Consider the following 18672-nt stretch of genomic DNA (forward strand, 5'->3'; position numbering starts at 1 on the left):
CCCCCCCCCCCCCCCCCCCCCCCCATATCCTTCCGGTTGCTTTCCACCATGCAAAGTCCCACAAGGGAAAATGCTCTAAAAATACTGCTGACTTGTTCATCACTTTTGAAGAGGCTGTGTGTGTGTGAAAGAGAAAAGACGCCCTTGTCTAACTGAACCTGCAGCGGCCTCCCTAAACGCTTTTCTGTTTTGAAGGATTCCTCTGAGAGTGTTCATGCAGCGTGGAGCAGTAGGAGGAGGAAAAACAAGCATGAGAAAGAGAGTTGGAAGAGGTTGTTGAAACCTGAAGGTAGGCTGCTTAATGAAGTGATGCAGCTGGGCAGCAGGAAATCAAGGACAGTGGAAGAGGGCAGAGCAGGAGGAAGACGACACCAACTAAAGACAGGAAATGGCCAATCAGGGATAATCAGCTCCTCATGCAACACAGCTACAGCTTAACCCCTCTAAAGACAATTTACACTGAATACTAAAAAGGTATACTCTGCACATGTAGAAATACAAAGACAAGCTTCCCCCTACCGACACAATTTTGCCAACCTTGGAATACGAGACATAAGCGAGGGGACACAAGAAGTTGCCCTATGAAACACATGATAATCTCTTTTGAGGTGAAAATCAATTCCAATGGGAGTCAGCTTGGTTGAATGCTCCTCTGACAGGGAAACAGGAGGAGTAAATGCTGACAGTGTAGTGTGTGGCATTAGCGGAAAATGTGAAAAAAAATTTCCCCTGCAAGCGGGAAGTTGCAGCTTTAAACCAGACAAAGGAATGGAAAGCTGTCTTCTCTGTCGTCCTATACGTTAGGATGTTACAGGAAAGGCAGACAGATCCAGACAGAGATCTAATGCCTCATCTTCTTAAGTCTCTCACTATCAAGAGATCTGTCAACACATCTATTTTACGTGGACTTGAACAAAAACAAGCAAATCGGTCTGTGCTGGCCTGCTACAATAATGAAGAATCTGCATTGCTGTGTAAAACCGCATTCTGATTCTGCGCTGCTTCCAGTGTTTGTTCGCTTAAGGCTACTATTTCAATCTGCAACACAGCAGGGTGAGCTCTGTAGTTTCCAGGGGCGGGTTGTCTTCCAGTCAGCTGCAGATGACAGTCTAGGGTGACTAAAAAAAACAACAACCCTACTGTAGTAGAGCTGCTTTGCTGCCTATTTGCACAAGGGATGCTTAGGAGCAAGCTTCCCATCTTCAAAGCATCCTGACAATAAATGTCTGCAAAGGATTCTGACAGTCTGACCCATGAATGCCCCCACTAAGGTCCCTTTGTGCGTAGCCTACATTCACTTCAGCAGACAATTTCAAGTGCTGGGCTTCTTATAGAAATGCTTAATTTGCTCATGTGGGGATGACCCAGCTAAAAGCCCCGGTGTATAATTTGTTGTCTGGTCCACACCCACTGACTTCATCATTGAGAAAACAAAATGCATATCTATCTAACTATTGAAAGTGGCCACTACATCATGCAGGTTTTTAAGGTAAGCTACCATACATCTGTTAACAAGCAAAGGTCTCTGCGTGCTCCTATTTGGCCAATCCCGTTTCATTATGGTGGTGCACGGGTACAGTTCGGTCACATATTTAAATACGTGACAAATTACTTACATCTCAAGCATTATCTCGTTCAGGTAAATCCCATCCACTAATTCAATATATTCCGATAACTGAGTGCCATCGATCAATGTCGCCTGCCCGACTGTCTTCACCTGGAAATAAATGAGACAATGCAAGTATAGGTGTTAAGTCGATCAATGAGCATGCTTTCACAGTGCAGGGCTGTTTAATTAGTTTTAGAGAGCTTAACACACATTTGAATAGTTATTTCGGGAGCTTACCCAGCAGACCAGAGGCGTGAGCATAAACTGCTCCAGCAAAGGGGTGAAAACCTCGCTTTCCATATTTTCTAGGACAACTGGCGCTGTTCAAAAATGTGCTCTCCTTGGAAGGAAGATGGGTTTGTTTTGGCTCCACTCATGTAGTTGATTCGATTAAATCGACGCTCATGTTGGCCACTGAAAAACCACGTCCGGGGTTTCTTAGAGATATTCGGGGAGGAAAAAAAACGTTAATCCACAATCGTCTTGACACGACCCAGCTGTTTCAGATGCCAACGGCTGGGCTCGGCTACCTCATCGGAAATAAAATGGATCACATCGTTTTGTTGAACACCATTAGTTCAAGATGTTCTCGGTTTTAGCGTCCGCGGGTTTAGCTAGCTATCTACGGAAGCTAGTAAAGACTGACTACATGAGACCTGAGACAGGTATGGTTTTGTGCTAGGATTGGAACTGGCTAAAGATTAGATCTCACAGAGGGGGGGCTAACGTTAAGGGGAAATTGTCCCCCGAGACGACTAAATGAAGGGAAATATCCAAAGCGGGAAAAAATCCAAAAGGTTTAAGATCCCGGTATTCGGTTACTCCTCGTATCATTGGTGAAGTTATTTCTGACCGGTTACATGTCGAGCCCCTGTCTGCCTCCGTTCAAACGCTGCATAACCTACTACTGAACGGAGGGAGTTGACAGAGAGGATGACTGGAGGACACTTAGTACCGCCTCCCTTCTGTCTCTCCTCTGCATCTTCCTCCGCCCTTCTGCTCTAAAATAAGAAGGAAAATAGGGCATTGATCAAAGCATCCTTTTCTTTTCAGATTAGTGTGTTCTCACAAAACACTTTAATCATCGAGAACAGTTTAGTAATTTGTTGGAAAGAAAGACATGTTTATAATGAATGATGCAGACATAAATGGGATGGGAATAAGTTTGGGTGGAGCTAGCTTGTCCTGTAATTTATATGCAGTTTATATGCTATGGCATACTAAAAGGCTTTGCTTATTTTATTGCCTGGCAAGCAGAAATACTGGAGGTCCATGCATACCTTTTTGTCTGCATTTACAGTATAGGCTACATTAAAGCAGCAAGGCCAGTAGGCTACTGGCACCTGGTGGGTAATGGACAAAAAGACCAATGTACATGTACAGTACATGATTCGTCTATGAGCTTTATCCAGATATTAAAAATATTTTTCCATTCAAAGAAATTGCTCTTTTCACGCTGGTATGGTGTGGGAAATGCACATCACATCCTGTTTGACAAAACAGAGGGAGAGTCTCTAAAGTGTTGGCTATCATGCAGGATGTAAAGGAAGTACTACAGGAATCCATTCATGATGATTTATAGGCCAATTCCGGACAGACAGCATATTGAGATGACACGGCTGAAACAATTAGTCATTTAATCAATCGACAGAAAATAGCAACAACTATTTTAATAATTGATTAATCATCTAAGTCCGTTTTTCAAACATAAATCCCAAACAATGCTTGTTACAGTTTTAGATTTGTAGCTTTTCAATATAAGGTTTGATAAGATAAAATAAGATCAACTTTATTGTCCCAAAGGAAATTTCTCTTAGGGAAAAATTGCTGACAACAGCTGCATGCAAACATACATTAAATAATAATTCAGTATATTCATTGTAAGCTAAATGTTTTGGGGTTTTGGAGTGTAGATTGGGCAAACTAAAACATTTCAAGATGTTATTGAGCTTTAAGAAATTGTAATTTAACATTTTTCACTGTTTTCTGCATTGACAACAATTAATCAAGAACATAATAATAAACTGAAAATAATCGGCTAAGTGTCCGCCCCCCCCCCCCCCCCCAAAAAAAAAGAACTGAATGTTCATTAGTTATGCATTGCCAACCTTTCTCCACTGCCCTGCGAGAAGACATGTTGTGTAACTATTCCAACATACCAATATAGAGAAATGAAGTTGAAATTTGCTATTTGCATTTAAAATAAATGACAGAACTTCATTCAGCAAGAGCATATATTTTTATACAGTATATATATATATATATATATATATATATATATATATATATATATATATGGGAACTTACAGTGATATACATTATATAGCTATTGACCACACATTTGAAAGAAGAAATGCATTAACTTTTGGTTACACCAGCAACCATTTTTTTTAAACGCATGCTTCTTTTAGCTGAATCAATAGAAAGGTAGGACTGGATGATAAGTCCAGACCCACAGTCAATCACAAGACACCTAATCAACAATTGATGAATGGCTGTGTTGTTGTGAATTAGAAGCAGAGGCTGTTTGACCAAATAGCCAATTTAAACACAATCACTGATTTGGGAGCTGGGGACCCGGGTCACCTCTCAGGAACAAACCGATCATTGTATGTTACGCCAAAAGTTTTAATAAGCACATTTTAGCACCAGCTCTCTTTGAGAAACAGATGTTCTCATTTGCATTTAGGATAACGGTTGCTGTGGTTGGTGCTTCAGCTTGAGGCCACACAGTATGAGATCCTGACTAGGTCTGTTGTCTCTTGTTTTCGGCAAAACGTGTTTAACTGGAAGGTTGTAGCCTACGACAGGCTCAGTGAGGACACATCAGGAGGTCATAACATGAAGTGCAGCTTCTTGAATGCATGTCAAAATAGCCTACCAAAAAACACTAAACTATCAAAAAAAGGGATTTTATTTTCACTTTTTATTGGTCACTAAGAATGAAGTCTATTTTAACGTTAAATATTAATCTCCGCCATTAATTCATGGCAAAAATGCTCATTAGAAAAGAGTAGCTTTAAAGTCAGAAAAAGAAGTTGCTTGAGGAAATAGGTTTTCAGGCTTTTTTAACCAATCATTCCTCTGCACATTGCTCCAACAACAATTCCGTTCCCTCTTCAGAAATAAATGAATTTTATCGTATAAGGACAATTTGCTTCAGGATCTACTCAAATCAATTAAAAAAATAAATAAATCAAATATAGCCCTTTTTTCTTGCAACCCATCACATCCCTACTAACCCCAACACACGATTAAACACTGATAATGAAAACCGTTCAGGGCTTTTGTAAAGTGCTATCCCACACAGCAGCCTGAACACAATTATGTTCAGCTCAATTACTGTGGAGGATTAGATGGATATTTTGTATAGCTCAGCGTTTTTGTGATTGTGTTTGTGTTAGCGTGGAATTCATTAACCTTGTATTGAACAGAGTGCTTCTGCGTGTTTATTCCAAATCTATTATTCATTATGTTTTAAGAAGCTTTGTCACAAAGCGCCATCCACCTCTACCTAATGACTCAGTGATTATACAGACCCACAGCAGCATTCCTCACACACACACTCAGCTATATGACAGCAGGCAAAACTACCCAGAGGAAACCTACGATCGCCTCTCTTGGCTCAAATGCCACTGAACCAGTGTATAGAAACACATGGAAACGTTTCCTCTAGATAGTATTAATCCAGCCCAGGGATAATGAAAAAAAAAATAACCACAAATCAATTGCTCTAAAATTCCACAACATAGAAAAAGAACAATTATCTCTCTAAACAACCACGAATGACCTTGCAACTCCTGTCAGATTAAATCATTCTTCTTTTTTATAAGACTGCCGTTTCCTGTTAGTTATTTCACTGGAATTTACAAGGGACCACAAGCATTTTGATTTGGAGCTGTGCTGACGGCCTTGAATGCAGAGTGGGCTGCAGTGTTTCTTCTATGTTGATTTTTTTAAAAATTTCTTCCCCCACGGTATCAGAAACAGGGCTGTACAAAAGGCCGACTATCAGCAGGGGTTGTTGTTCAAACAGACCTGCCCCCAGTGTTAAAAAAGATCCCAAAGGAAACACTGGGGCTGACATGCTGGACAGAATTTTTTTAAGTTGTTACCATTTCCTCTTTCTATAAATAATAAATAAATAGCAATACTTTCCCTTAATAACATGATATGACTAATACTACAGGTACAATGTATTTGACAAGGAGAGTTCAGATCCCATGTGTTCTTGACTAGTTCTCGTACAAGGCCACGTGCACTAAAGTCAAAAATCAAACAGCATATCACTGATATTCTGAGTAAAAGGGCATTTTTAACACATTGAGCTTGAACCAGCTTATATGGAGTAGACCAAAACCATTAGGAATCATACTCTGACTATCATTATTTTTCATGATAAATTGAATGGTAATGTGGTCATTAGTTGTGGGGATGTATCTTGCTATCTTGAGCAGACAGCTCAACATTACAACTTACTTGCTGTAAATTCAATTCTTCATGAAGACAGCAGCACAAAATCTAAATTTACATAGATCTTTAAACCATTCTTCCTGCCTTTAGACTGACTAAATAATTTAAAGGGCTGACCTCTATCTTTACAGCGGAGGTTACTCTGGCCATCCTCTCTGTCTCTGCTTGTCTCCATCCTGTACTGCTGCTATGCGAAATCAATGCCTGGTATTCAAATGTCCGGTTTAAATGATTAAAGCCCCCTGTTGCAGAAGCAAAGCCTAACTGCATAACATTAAAGGTCAATAAAGGTGTGTGTGTGTGTGTGTGTGTGTCCCAACCCTCTGCATTCTGTAAACTCTGATGCATCCCTTAACTCAGAGAGATAAGTGTTTCCTCTCAGAGACATAGAGTTATACCATTATATCACCATGATAGAAATTCAATTCTCTTTCCTTCCTTCTCAAACACCAAGCTGTGCTTTATCTAGACTGTTTACGACCCACAGCAGAGTCAGAGGTTCTTACGATGAGCCTAAATGACTGCTCTGGATTCGAGGCTTGAGACCAAAATGTAATCAGCTTTTTGCAGTCCAGGCCTTGAGGCTTTGACTCACCCTATCTGCCCTCTGTCTGAGAGGCTTTAAGATCAACGACACTGCAGGGAGCCAATATTTAGGAACGTAGCGGTCAGAGTTGTAATGAAACAAAGTTACTCTTTTTCATTGTGAGACAAAAATCAAATAAACTATTTTGTTACTGTGGAGATTATTCTCCTAGCTGTTATTTTTCTTAAGACTTTAAACATGAGGTGTATACATTCTCTGGTAGACTTTGACAACTGCACCTTGTAATTGTTAAAAACCAATACATTTGGTTTCATCCTAACCGTTGTTCTTATTACTAGATAATCAATGTAAGAACATGTCATCTCTGTGTCTCTATGTCATATTTTGTTTGTGATTAATACATGTTTTTTTAGTAATCATTGAATCTTACTTTGATTGATTGACTGACACGCATGCACACACACACACACACACACACACACACACACACACACACACACACACACACACACACACACACACACACACACACTATTATTATGGGAGCTCGCTTTTTACTGCTAAAGCTACCTGCCACTGAACTGAAAAGTGTATGGAGAGCTGATTTTCTTTGAGTGTGTCTGTATGTTATTCACGTTTCGAAAAGACTCCTCTGCTCAAGCCATCTGTTATAACTGATATACTGTTATGTGAAATGTTTTTGAAAAAATTGACTCTATGCGCTTCAAACAATCAGTTCATGTTACTATCAGTACACCAGGCTCCCAGTAAATCAGTTGCTTGCTGAACAGACAGCAGAGTCCAGAAGTTAGCCTAACATCCAGACAGCCCTCCAGCCAGTCAGTGAGCCAATTCTGACAGTGCTGCTGCAGTTGTTATGGCAACAGATGAGTTTTAACAGCATCTCTAACACTCTCTGGATTACTTTCATACATGCACACACTTCCACAGGCACAAACACATGTACACACTCCAGTTAATTGCAGGATTTCACACAAACTCACACCCACTTTCCCATTATTACCAAGGTTTCTACTAGTGTTATCTTGTTTCCATGGCTCCAGGACACATTGAGATCTCATTATTGTTATTACTAAGCAGAGCCGAGGAATATTAGTGCACAATAATCATACAAGGATCATAAACAGCTCAGTGGAGGATACTGTGTTGCTTTTCTTATTGATGCTTTCCTTTCCAGAGACTTTTCTCATGTAAATGTTCATCAACAAATATAGAAATCAATTGGTTATCTGTCGACAGTCGGACAATAAATTAGTGAACGATCAGACCATCGAAATTATTTGGTCCAAGCTGTTTAAAGAGATTATTAATCAATTGTTTTTGTTGATGAGAAGTGATATTCAAATAGGCAAAATTTCAACACCCAAGACTATCTAAAGAACCCTAAATCTCTCCTGTGTGTTAGTGTGTTACCTTGGTCGTTTCAAGACTCAAGACAGAAGTGCTTCTCTGAATTTCATGCTGTGTTGTTTCAAGAGGTGACAACAGGACAGCCTGCGTGAGTGCTGGACTGATGTTTGTCACGAACGCACAAACACACCCACACACATGCAGAATTCACAGGATTTGTAGCAGGGATGAGGGGTCCTTGGCAACCAGACATGTCTATCTGTCTTTAAAGGCAGATTATTTATCATCCTATTTTTGTAACTCATTTTACACATTTTTGTTTCATGATTTATGTTTCCAAATTTCCATCAAGAGTCATATTGATATGGCCTGCATTCATCCGTTCCTGTGGTGGAAAGACATATTTTCATTTCTCCTGTGTGTCCCTGAAAAGCCAGTAATTGGATCCACTGATATGGACATGCATAAACTCGAGGGAACCACTGTTTAGACAGCTCATAGTGGCATGAATTGGCAGTGCATGATTTTCTTTGTCACAAGCGTGGTAATTACATTATGGCACATGGCAAGGTTCCACTCCATCATGGCAAAGTAGAGGCACATTCTTCCATCACAGCTCTTTGAATGTTCATTAACTACTCTCCCTTATGGTAGATTTAACAGTATGTATGTAGGGGCTAGGCTATGTGCCTGTTATGATAAATCAGATATGATTAATTAAACACTCTGTTTTAAAGGCCCTTGATGTTTTATCAGTATGTAGGCCGTAGTTGATCTAACTAATGAAAATAGTGGCACAACTTAGGCTATTGAAAATAAACTTCATTTCTAAATTATTCATACAGTATAGTATATATGATGTAGGTATTATAAAAAGGGAGGTGGTTGATCATAAATGTTCCTAAAAGCTGAAAGATGCTCTTTGTGAGGCAATCCTGACACCTAGTGGTATGGATTTCAAATTGGATATTTGAGGCATACTGCCTGGTCTGCTTCATGGCTACTTCTTCCAGACATACTGCACATTGCTTCAAATGGGCAATTGGGTTATATTGCCTGTACGTTTAACATATTTTTTTTGTTTTTTGTTTTACAAGTGGTGAATACAGTATGAGCCTATGACAAGTAGGCTAGGCTACTTGTAGCCTACAGAACCATGGACCTGTAACAATAGGCCTATATGATAGGATATGTAAAAGGGTAACATCTTCACTTTTCGCAGGTAGGCCGAAGCTCAATGTTCACAAACCTAGCAATATAACTGCTTTAAAATGCGTTTAAAACACATGGAAGAGATGTGCTAAAGTGGATGTTAAGTTAAGGGAATTTTAACCATACTCATACGGTATTTTAATTTATTAGCGGTATCGTTACAAAATTCCCCTACTGCTACAATAATTTAATACGGCTAATTTATGGTCAGATTGGATTTAAATCACTCAGGTTACTCTTGTGGGGATTTTTGAGAAAAACCTAAAGCGGAATTGTTGTGATTCGGATAGTACGGAACCTTTTGATGTTACACACTCACCTCGGTCTGTCGAATCAGGAGACGCGTCTCTACGACGTCATTCCGTGCATGTGACCAAAACTGACATGGAAGCCCCCATGCGCACATCTGAACTGTGAAGGCACCGACTGCTAACCAGATCGTTTTCTTTGTTTTGTTTGCGTGTTTCTTTAGATATGAGGTATTTGCTCCGACTGGGGCACTCGTTTGCCCGCCTTCATGTCCGTTTATGTCACCAGAGTGTTTACAGTAACAATACAAATGCGCGAAGACTGGTAGTGGACCTTGGTGAGAAGTGAGTTGACTTTCCCGGTTTCCTTTCTCTTCCAATAACTCTTAACACGCGAGACATGATTTTTACTTCTAGCTAATTGTTTCTGTACCTGTTGTCAAAGTGTATCCGTTGCTTTGGTATCCTCGCTTTTACTCGTGTAGCTCTTAGCCAGAGCCAGAACAGACGACTGGGATGTGTTGGTATCCAGAACACACAGTTAGTTACATATGTCATCTTACTGCATGTAAACAGTGGGTTTAGTATCCGAGACATTTTGATGTGATGTGGTCTTGTTACTTTTGTAGGAAACTTGAGATCTCTTCAGGGAGGTTCGCTAGATTTGCTGATGGATCTGCTGTAGTAAAGGTACAGAAGGAAAATGTCAAAAGTTACACCCACAGACTGTAAATAGAATTGGTTACACCAAACAGGTGCATGGTTGCAGTGATGGAATGTACTAAGTAAGCTATACTTACTCTAGAACTATACTTAATTATAAATTTGACATACTTGTACTTTAACTTGACTATTTCCATTGTATGCTACTTTTTACTTCTACTCCACTACATTTTAGAGGGAAGTATTGTACTTTTTACTCCACTAAATTTATTTGACTTAAATGATATGCAGTACTGTACTAGTAAAAGAAGAGCTTATGTAAATCAGTGTGTCTCTTTACTGCTTAAAATGTAAAAAATCTTTCTTTCATGACTTCTTCATGAAAAGAAATAAAGTATGCTGTAGGGCTAAACTGGGCAGTCCCAGATGTTAGATGCTATTTGTGAAATGGTCATGTCTTTTTTGGTAACCTTTTTCTCTTTGAAGTTGGGAGATACCTCCGTGATGGTGACTGCTGTGAGCAGAGCCAAACCTTCTCCATCCCAGTTCATGCCTCTTGTGGTATGTTCTCAAACATTACAGTAAAATTGCCAATCAGTTCAGTTCAGTTTAGTCTTGTTATATGTAATGTAAATGGATTTGGTTGAAGAATTGTTAAGTAGATTGAAAGTGTAATCCAACCTGTAGAGCCCGACTAGAACTAGAACTAGAAACTAGAAAGAATACCTTATGAGACTTCAGTATATGATTAGGGTAAATATTTCTAAATGAATGTCCTCTTTGATTAACAGGTGGACTACAGACAGAAAGCAGCTGCTGCAGGTCGAATCCCCACTAACCATTTGAGACGAGAGCTGGGCACCACTGATAATGAGATCCTTACCAGCAGACTCATAGGTGAGTTGACATGTGTCTGGATATATGCATACCCTTCATGTAGCAGGTCTGTGTGCTGATATTGTACAATGACTTGAGTGCTTTGACTAACAGTTCCTCGTGTTTCTGTTGCTCAGACAGGTCGATCAGACCACTGTTCCCTCCTGGTTACTTTTATGATACTCAGGTCAGTTCAGTTTGACATTGTTTTCATCATTTTGTGGTAATAGTTTTGTACTGTTTTACTTTTTGAACAAAAATGATAACAATGTGCATCTTTGTCTTTTTGTGTGCCATTGTGTTCATGTGTCCTGTAGATCCTTTGTAACCTGCTGGCAGTAGATGGTGTCAATGATCCAGATGTGTTGGCTATTAATGCAGGTGAGATACATCTCAGTCATCCATGTTTTCCACAGAGCATAGCTATTTTTATGTCCTTAGCTAAAACAATGTTTTCTTTCGTTATAGCTTCCGCGGCTCTGGCCCTGTCTGACATCCCCTGGCATGGACCCATAGGTGAGGAACACACAACAGATTTAGGCCTATTTACATGTAGGCCTATCTATTGCATTTGAGTCCTAGTTTTCAATTGTCTGTTCAATTTCTAGTCCTGTGATAAGATTGTTGTACACTTAAACCTAGCTTGGGACTACTTGTGTGTGTGTGTGTGTGTGTGTGTGTGTGTGTGGTGCTGTGGTGTGTGGTGTGTGGTGTGTGTGTGTGTGTGTTGTGTTGTGTGTGTGGGTGTTTTTTTTACAGGTGCTGTGCGAGTGGGCATGGTAGATGGAGAGATGCTGATCAACCCCACTAGGGCAGAGATGACTTCCAGCAGTCTTAACCTGATTGTGGCTGGAGCCCCCTGCAGTCAAGTTGGTAAGTTGGTAAACACTATAACACTCGCAGCAGAAACTGACGTGTTTATTTCCTGAAAGAAATGTAAAGACTTATGATAACATGATACGAGTAGTTCACTTAATATTTGTACTTTTGAACAAACACGTCATTATGCCATTAACCAACAGCTGCTTATAAAATAACAAAAGTTACAATATAATAATTTGTTATTAAAGTGTCTATTTTTAATGTGTACAGTTGTGCAGGAATGTGCAAATTATTGTCAATGGGATGTAAAAGTTCACAGTAAAAGTATAAGTAAACAATGTGCAAATTATTAAAGAAGTAGGCAATATAAAAGTGATGTAATATGTTGGAATAACTCCTTAAGAATGGGAAGAATGCTAACTTAAAATGTAATAACACCATCAAACAATATGAGTCATATTATTACTACACCATCAAATGACAGTTTGTTTACACCTTGTTGCGTTTGACAAGTTATTACTTAGTTATTACTCACTGTTTCATGTCTGCAAGGAAGCAGAGAGCTATCATCCTCATACATAGTTTACTTAGGTGTAGATGTCAACACCTAAGATTGATATGAACAACATCTGCAATTGTCAGCTCAGTGTTGCCTGTTTGCTGTTTATCTGATGGTAGCATCATAAAACACTTCTTTAATGTGACTCTGTCTGCCAGTGATGATTGAGGCGTCAGCTGAGAACGTGCTGCAGCAGGACTTTTGCCATGCAGTGAAGGTGGGAGTCAAACACACCCAGCAGATCATACAGGCCATCCAGCAGCTGGCGCGAGAACAGAAGGTCACCAAGCGCACCCCCGTCAGGGTCTTCTCCGTCCCGACTGACATGGTGGAGCATGTTCGACAGTAAGACCAGTGATGAAACTGTTTTGTATTCTTCCAGAGTCATACACAGACAAATATTTCTTACAGTATCATTACACTTTTAAACACTGTAGTACTGGGGACCTTAATGAAGCAGTATCTGAGCTTTATTTCCCAAAAATGAGTGATAAAATTAGGACTCATGTTGTTTTAGATCTTAGTAATGACTTTTTTTCCTTTTCTTCCCTGCAGATTAGCTTCCAAGAAGATCTATGCAGTTTTCACTGATTACACTCACGATAAGGTAAAGTCTGACGTCTCTTCCCCAGGTGTTGAGTCAAAGTTATCCTTAACTTTCTCTTACTCTACCACCTCATTTGGTCATTCTGAACCATCATAATAAGGATTCCGTTTTTGTTTCTTTAAAACAAACGTAATGAAAGTAGAATACTTATTGTTTATTTTACTTGTCATGAGTGTTGTAGGTAACCATCCTCACTATTTTTTTATTTTTGACAATTTGGTTGAAAGAAACACAAATTTCTGATATAGAAACCTTTTGAAAGTGGGCCAAATTTGACCCGAGGACAACAGGAGGGTTAAGTTATTTAAAGCAGCTAAAATCACTGATGTTTCTCTTTTCTGTGATGTCACAGTGTGTATGTACCTTATCTCTTGAACAGTATCAGTAATATACTTATCATATTGTCTTAGATTTCAAGAGATGAAGCTATCAACAAAGTTCGACTAGAAACTGAAGAGGACCTAAAAGGTAGATCATCTTCATTATTTGTGTTACATATACATATTTTCAAGTTAGCTGATTTAAATATTGTTGCAACCCCCTCCACACAATCATATATGTATTACAGTTCAGTTCAGTTGGGTCTGTGTACTTCATTTGTGTTCCTATCTGTCAGCTGACCAGTGTCAAATTGATGTTTCCCATGTGTAGACCGATTCCCTCAGGCTGAGCCCTTTGAAGTCATTGAGTCCTTTAACACTGTGAGCAAAGAAGTATTCCGCAATTTAGTGCTTAATGAGTACAAGAGGTAAGCTACCCATGGTAAAATGAATGTATATTCTTAAGACACATGGTGTGCCTTTGTAACTGGATTGTTTTAATTGTGCGTGCTGTAGATGCGATGGGAGGGAGTTGACTGCTTTAAGAAACATTTCTTGTGATGTCGACCTCTTCAAGCCGCTGCATGGCTCAGCTCTTTTCCAGAGAGGACAAACACAGGTAGGTACAGAGCTGGAAGGCCTCAGAAGCTTAATTTGAATGGTATGTTTTGTTGAAAGAAGAACACCATTGTGCCTAACTTTGATGGCGGTATAAGACTGGTGTTGGTATTTTCTGCAACTGAAAGATAATAATACTAGGTTTGATAAGGAATGCAGTAGTAGGAAGGGAACCAGTGAGGCTCTTTGTTCTGAAATTCATTTTTTTTTACTCTGAAACTACTTTCACTTTTTTATACAAAGAAAGCTCAGTCCTCGACCTCTTACTTTTTATGTAGGTGCTGTGCAGTGTTACATTTGATTCCTTGGAATCCAGTATCAAAGCAGATATCATCACCACAGCTTTGAGGTAAAGTTATCTCTTATTTTCACACATGAAACCACACATTCATACTTTTTACAGTTCAGAGTTGGCCCTTCAAGAATATTTATTATCTGTCTATATCTAAATGTCATGGCACTAGTTCCGTCCTATTTGGCAGCCTAAGTTACCCACACAGACTAAAATAAAAGTTTTTGAAAAGACTATTTAACCCAGGTCTTCCTTTCATTTCCTTCCTGCAGTGGCATCAAATCCAAAAATTTCATGCTTCATTATGAGGTGAGTAAAATCCTGTTTTAAAATGTCACATAGATAGACTTTGATCATTTGTATGGTTGTGTATATTTTTGTTTTCGAGGTGCACTTAAAATCCGCATTGCCTTTTTAATTTCAGTTCCCTCCATATGCAACAAATGAGATTGGAAAGATGGGAGGCATCAACAGAAGAGAGCTTGGACACGGTTTGTGTTCAAATTTACATCTTCTACTTTTAGTCAGTGTCTGCTAAGCAATCATTCCTTTTAAGAATCTTCTGGACAAAGACTGTGTGTTTGTGTGTGTATTTGTTCATGTTTGTGTATTCCCAGGGGCCCTGGCTGAGAAAGCTCTGAGACCAATTATTCCTAAAGACTTCCCTTTCACTATCCGGGTCACTGCTGAGGTGCTGGAGTCAAACGGTGAGTGTGGTGACACTGTTTTTAAAGCGTACAAACACCACAGGAAATGTGTTCATTGTCTGGCCGGATGTCTCAGGGAGGAACATGGGGTTACAGTGTCTGATTGCCTCATTTTTCTATTTCTATTTTCCTATTTCCACCTCTTCCACTCATATCTCCTCTCAGGATCATCCTCAATGGCTTCAGCATGTGGAGGCAGCCTTGCTCTAATGGATGCAGGTACTGGAGTGGGAGAGCATGAAATAGCTTCTTTGCAATTTATAATCTCTGTATGTAGTAAACTTATTTATTTTTATTTTTTTTTGCAAAACAGATTAATGTTTTACCATAGGTTTTTTTGGACTGATTCTTACTATGTTACTCCAAGCAAATTAAAGATGGGTAGATAGGCTTGTTACATTTGGTTTTGTTGCAGTATTTTATTCAAATTTAATGCAAAATGCAATTCTGTAATAATATGTTGCTAATGTTCAAATCTGTATCTCCCAGGTGTGCCCATCTCCTCTGCTGTGGCAGGTGTAGCAGTTGGCCTCATCTCCAAGCCCAACCCAGACAAACCTACTGAGATCCAAGACTACAGATTACTAACTGATATCCTGGTACATACAGTGTGTGACCAACCATTTATAACTGCCAGGCAGAAGAACAGAGTGTAGTTAAGCCATTGTGTTGAATATGAAAGGTAGTTTTTGTTTTAGATAAGATAGTGTCGATAGATCGAAAAGGGGGAGAAAGGGTTTGACACGCAGCAAAGGGCTGCTGGTCAGATTCGAACACGGGCCGCTCTCAAGGAGAGGTCACCCCAGCTAACTTTTGTTTTCTTAACAGGGAATAGAGGATTACCTCGGAGACATGGACTTCAAATTGGCAGGAACAAACAAGGGCATCACTGCTTTACAGGTACTGTGTCTTATTAACTCATAGCGAGTGTCTAAATTAAACTTTGTGGCTCACTCAGTAGCTGAAAAGAGCAGAAAAAGTCAAATGTACATGAAAAGATAGGTTTTTCATAGAAATATTTCACCCGGCCCATTTTCAGTGCTGCCTAAGTATAATTTGGTGTTGTCTGAAACATGAAATAAGAGACATTAAAAAAATGTACTATTTATTATAAGATACTGCCATTTCTCTGACTCAAGGGTCTAAGGATAGAGAGTGTCAAATGCTGTATAGATTGTAAAGTCCCTTGAGGAAAATGTTGTCTTGCTGACTGGAGCTTTTAATGCTACTTTAGGTTTTATCCTTTGATCCACATTTTATATTCTTTTACACTCCTTTATTTAACCTCCAGGCTGATGTGAAGATCCCAGGTTTGCCTCTGAAGGTGGTCATGGAGGCTATCCAACAGGCCACAGGTAAGCTCAGATGGCAGTGAAACTGAACATTTTTTACACTTAAGAATTAAGTGTGTAGACACTTTTGGTAGCTTAATGGCCTTTGTTCCAATATTATGTTCCAGTGGCAAAGAGGGAAATCTTGAGCATCATGAACAAATGTACAGCAAAACCAAGAGAGACGAGGAAAGAGAATGGACCTGTTGTTGGTAAGTTTTGTGTTTGAACATTCATTTGTTTATGTACCTTTTAAAAGAAAGAAGTACACACTTGGACTAGGTCAGAGAAGTGGTCTGATATCACTAGTAACTATGTGTAAGACTAGTTGAGTTGGATAAGTAGAGATGATGCCTAGACTACTGCGTGATCCATGACATTACGATGATACTGCCCATCAAGATAGAAGGCCGGGTTTAGTATAGGGAACTGATGCGTGTGAGTTTTAATCTTTCTTCAGAAAATGTCCGGGTGCCTGTTTCCAAACGAGCGCGCTTTGTTGGTCCAGGGGGATATAATCTTCGCAGGCTACAAGTTCAAACAGGTAACAATTAATCTATTATTCATATTTAATCAGAAAACCAACCAGGAACATGACTCAGTACAGACTCTTTCATAACAAAATGTTGAAACTGTAAATATTTTTTCCTTCTTGAGGTGTGACAATAAGTCAGGTGGACGAGGAGACTTTCTCTGTGTTTGCTCCAACACCAGGAGCCATGAATGAAGCCCAAGACTTCATCAGTGACATCTGCAAAGATGATGTGAGTCTCCACCACTCGAAGGGCTCTAGTAAACACTGCACATTTAGAAAAACATGTTAAAACCATGACTAAAAGTACTTATAATGGCCGGGTTAGCTTAGCTGGTGGTGGTGATGACACAGTGAATATAACATAGGCTTTTGGTAGGAGACATACCTGGGTTTGATTCCCACTGCGATACATCAGCCAATGTGTCCCTGACCACGATACTTAACCCATACTTGCTCCAGCAACCTCTGATAAATAGCAAGTCGCTTTGAATAAAAGCATCAGTTAATTGACATGTAATGTAAAGTTGGTAGAGCAGGGGCACACATGTAGAGGTTTACTCTGCAATGCAGCAACCTTTGCTGCATGTCATACCCCTTTCTCTCCCCTTTCATGTCTTCATCTGACCTGTGAAAATAAAGGCCTAAAAATGATCCCCCCCCCCAAAAAAAACATCACCTAAACAAACATTACCTTACTGAAAAAGAGTCTTTGAACATAAGGGTTTGCGTGCGTATGTTTGTACATGTGTATGTACTATAGTGTATGTACAATACTGTATGTGTATGAACATACATGTGTATTTCTGTTTTGTGTTGCAGCAAGAACAACAGCTAGAGTTTGGTGCTATCTACACCGCCACGATCACGGAGATAAGGTAAACCAATACATTGGGGTGTTTACTATTAAACGGTATTTGATGCCGAGCATTAGCACACGGTTAAACTTATCTAGGAGATATGTATTTATATTTCAGTAGAAATCAAACTTTTTAGCATACAAACTGCTTCTTAAGCCGTTTACCGCTCTGCTTCAGGGACATTGGTGTGATGGTGAAGCTTTATCCCAACATGAGTGCTGTCCTGCTGCACAACTCACAACTCGACCACAAACGGGTCAGTAATTTTTCCTCTGCATACTGTTTGAATGTGTGTCCATGTTTCTGTGAGTGTTTGAGAATGAAATCACTGCTAAAGGTCATTGCTTTGTATTTTTCTCTTTCAGATCAAACATCCAAGTGCTTTGGGTTTAGAGGTGGGACAGCAGATACAGGTAGGCATCAATAACAACAAGCTTTGCTGTCCAAAGTAGCCTCCTGTGTTTACATACTGGGCTTGTTGTCTCTGACTGGATTTATGCTAACAGGTCAAGTACTTTGGACGGGACCCAACAGACGGCAGAATGAGACTTTCAAGGAAGGTGCTCCAGTCTCCTGCTGCAACTGTCGTCAAGACACTAAGTGAGAAACAGAGCATCTCCATGGGTTCAAGCGACACCACCAGCACCCAATTGTGACATACCTACACAGTAGGCTACCTTGTGGATTTGCTGCCAAGGTGGATTTAAACTGAGTAGATTTTGCCATTCAACAGTTGTGTTGAGAGCATCAGATCTTGTCACACACTGAACCCAGAGGTTTACCCTGCTGCTGTGGGTATGGAAGTGATTAAACTCCACTACACTGCAGCTTATCAAATCCTGCCATCATCGTGCTTCATATGCAAAGACTTCCATATTTGGTATCCACTGTGGCAGTGTGTCCTCTAAGCAGCCAGGATCAAGATATGGACAAAGAATGCAAAGTGGAAAGAGTGTACCTTTTTTATATATATATTCCTTTTATGTTAGGGTGCATTTACAGGATATTTGAGTGATGTGTAAATA

General features: G+C 39.7%; 2 protein-coding genes across 7 annotated transcripts in view; one reads left to right on the forward strand and one right to left on the reverse strand.

Moving 5' to 3' along the window:
• ccdc88ab (coiled-coil domain containing 88Ab) overlaps positions 1 to 2526 on the reverse strand; it is a 68126-nt gene extending 65600 nt beyond the window's left edge. For all 6 annotated transcript variants that reach the window (XR_004335888.1, XM_032541286.1, XM_032541283.1 and 3 more), the window contains exons 1-2: positions 1847 to 2526; positions 1617 to 1717 (exon numbers count right to left, since the gene is read on the reverse strand). Coding sequence is in view for 5 of the 6 variants with exons in the window: in XM_032541286.1 (XP_032397177.1) it covers positions 1617 to 1717; positions 1847 to 1909 (164 nt within the window). In the remaining variant the exon portion in view is untranslated. The remainder of the gene's footprint in view (positions 1 to 1616; positions 1718 to 1846) is intronic.
• A 7019-nt stretch (positions 2527 to 9545) lies between these two features.
• On the forward strand, positions 9546 to 18672 carry pnpt1 (polyribonucleotide nucleotidyltransferase 1). Its single transcript, XM_032541344.1, has 28 exons — positions 9546 to 9805; positions 10090 to 10150; positions 10610 to 10684; positions 10915 to 11020; positions 11137 to 11186; positions 11317 to 11380; positions 11468 to 11515; positions 11759 to 11872; positions 12539 to 12725; positions 12936 to 12987; positions 13398 to 13455; positions 13639 to 13735; positions 13824 to 13926; positions 14204 to 14274; positions 14490 to 14526; positions 14642 to 14708; positions 14835 to 14924; positions 15090 to 15143; positions 15414 to 15523; positions 15753 to 15824; positions 16216 to 16279; positions 16384 to 16467; positions 16716 to 16799; positions 16913 to 17019; positions 17610 to 17665; positions 17825 to 17903; positions 18013 to 18060; positions 18154 to 18672. Exons 1-28 carry the CDS (start codon positions 9687 to 9689, stop codon positions 18301 to 18303), a joined length of 2307 nt encoding a protein of 768 aa, XP_032397235.1. The 5' UTR covers positions 9546 to 9686; the 3' UTR covers positions 18304 to 18672.

The sequence above is a fragment of the Etheostoma spectabile genome, chromosome 17 (genome assembly GCF_008692095.1).
Source record: "Etheostoma spectabile isolate EspeVRDwgs_2016 chromosome 17, UIUC_Espe_1.0, whole genome shotgun sequence".
NCBI lineage: Eukaryota > Metazoa > Chordata > Actinopteri > Perciformes > Percidae > Etheostoma > Etheostoma spectabile.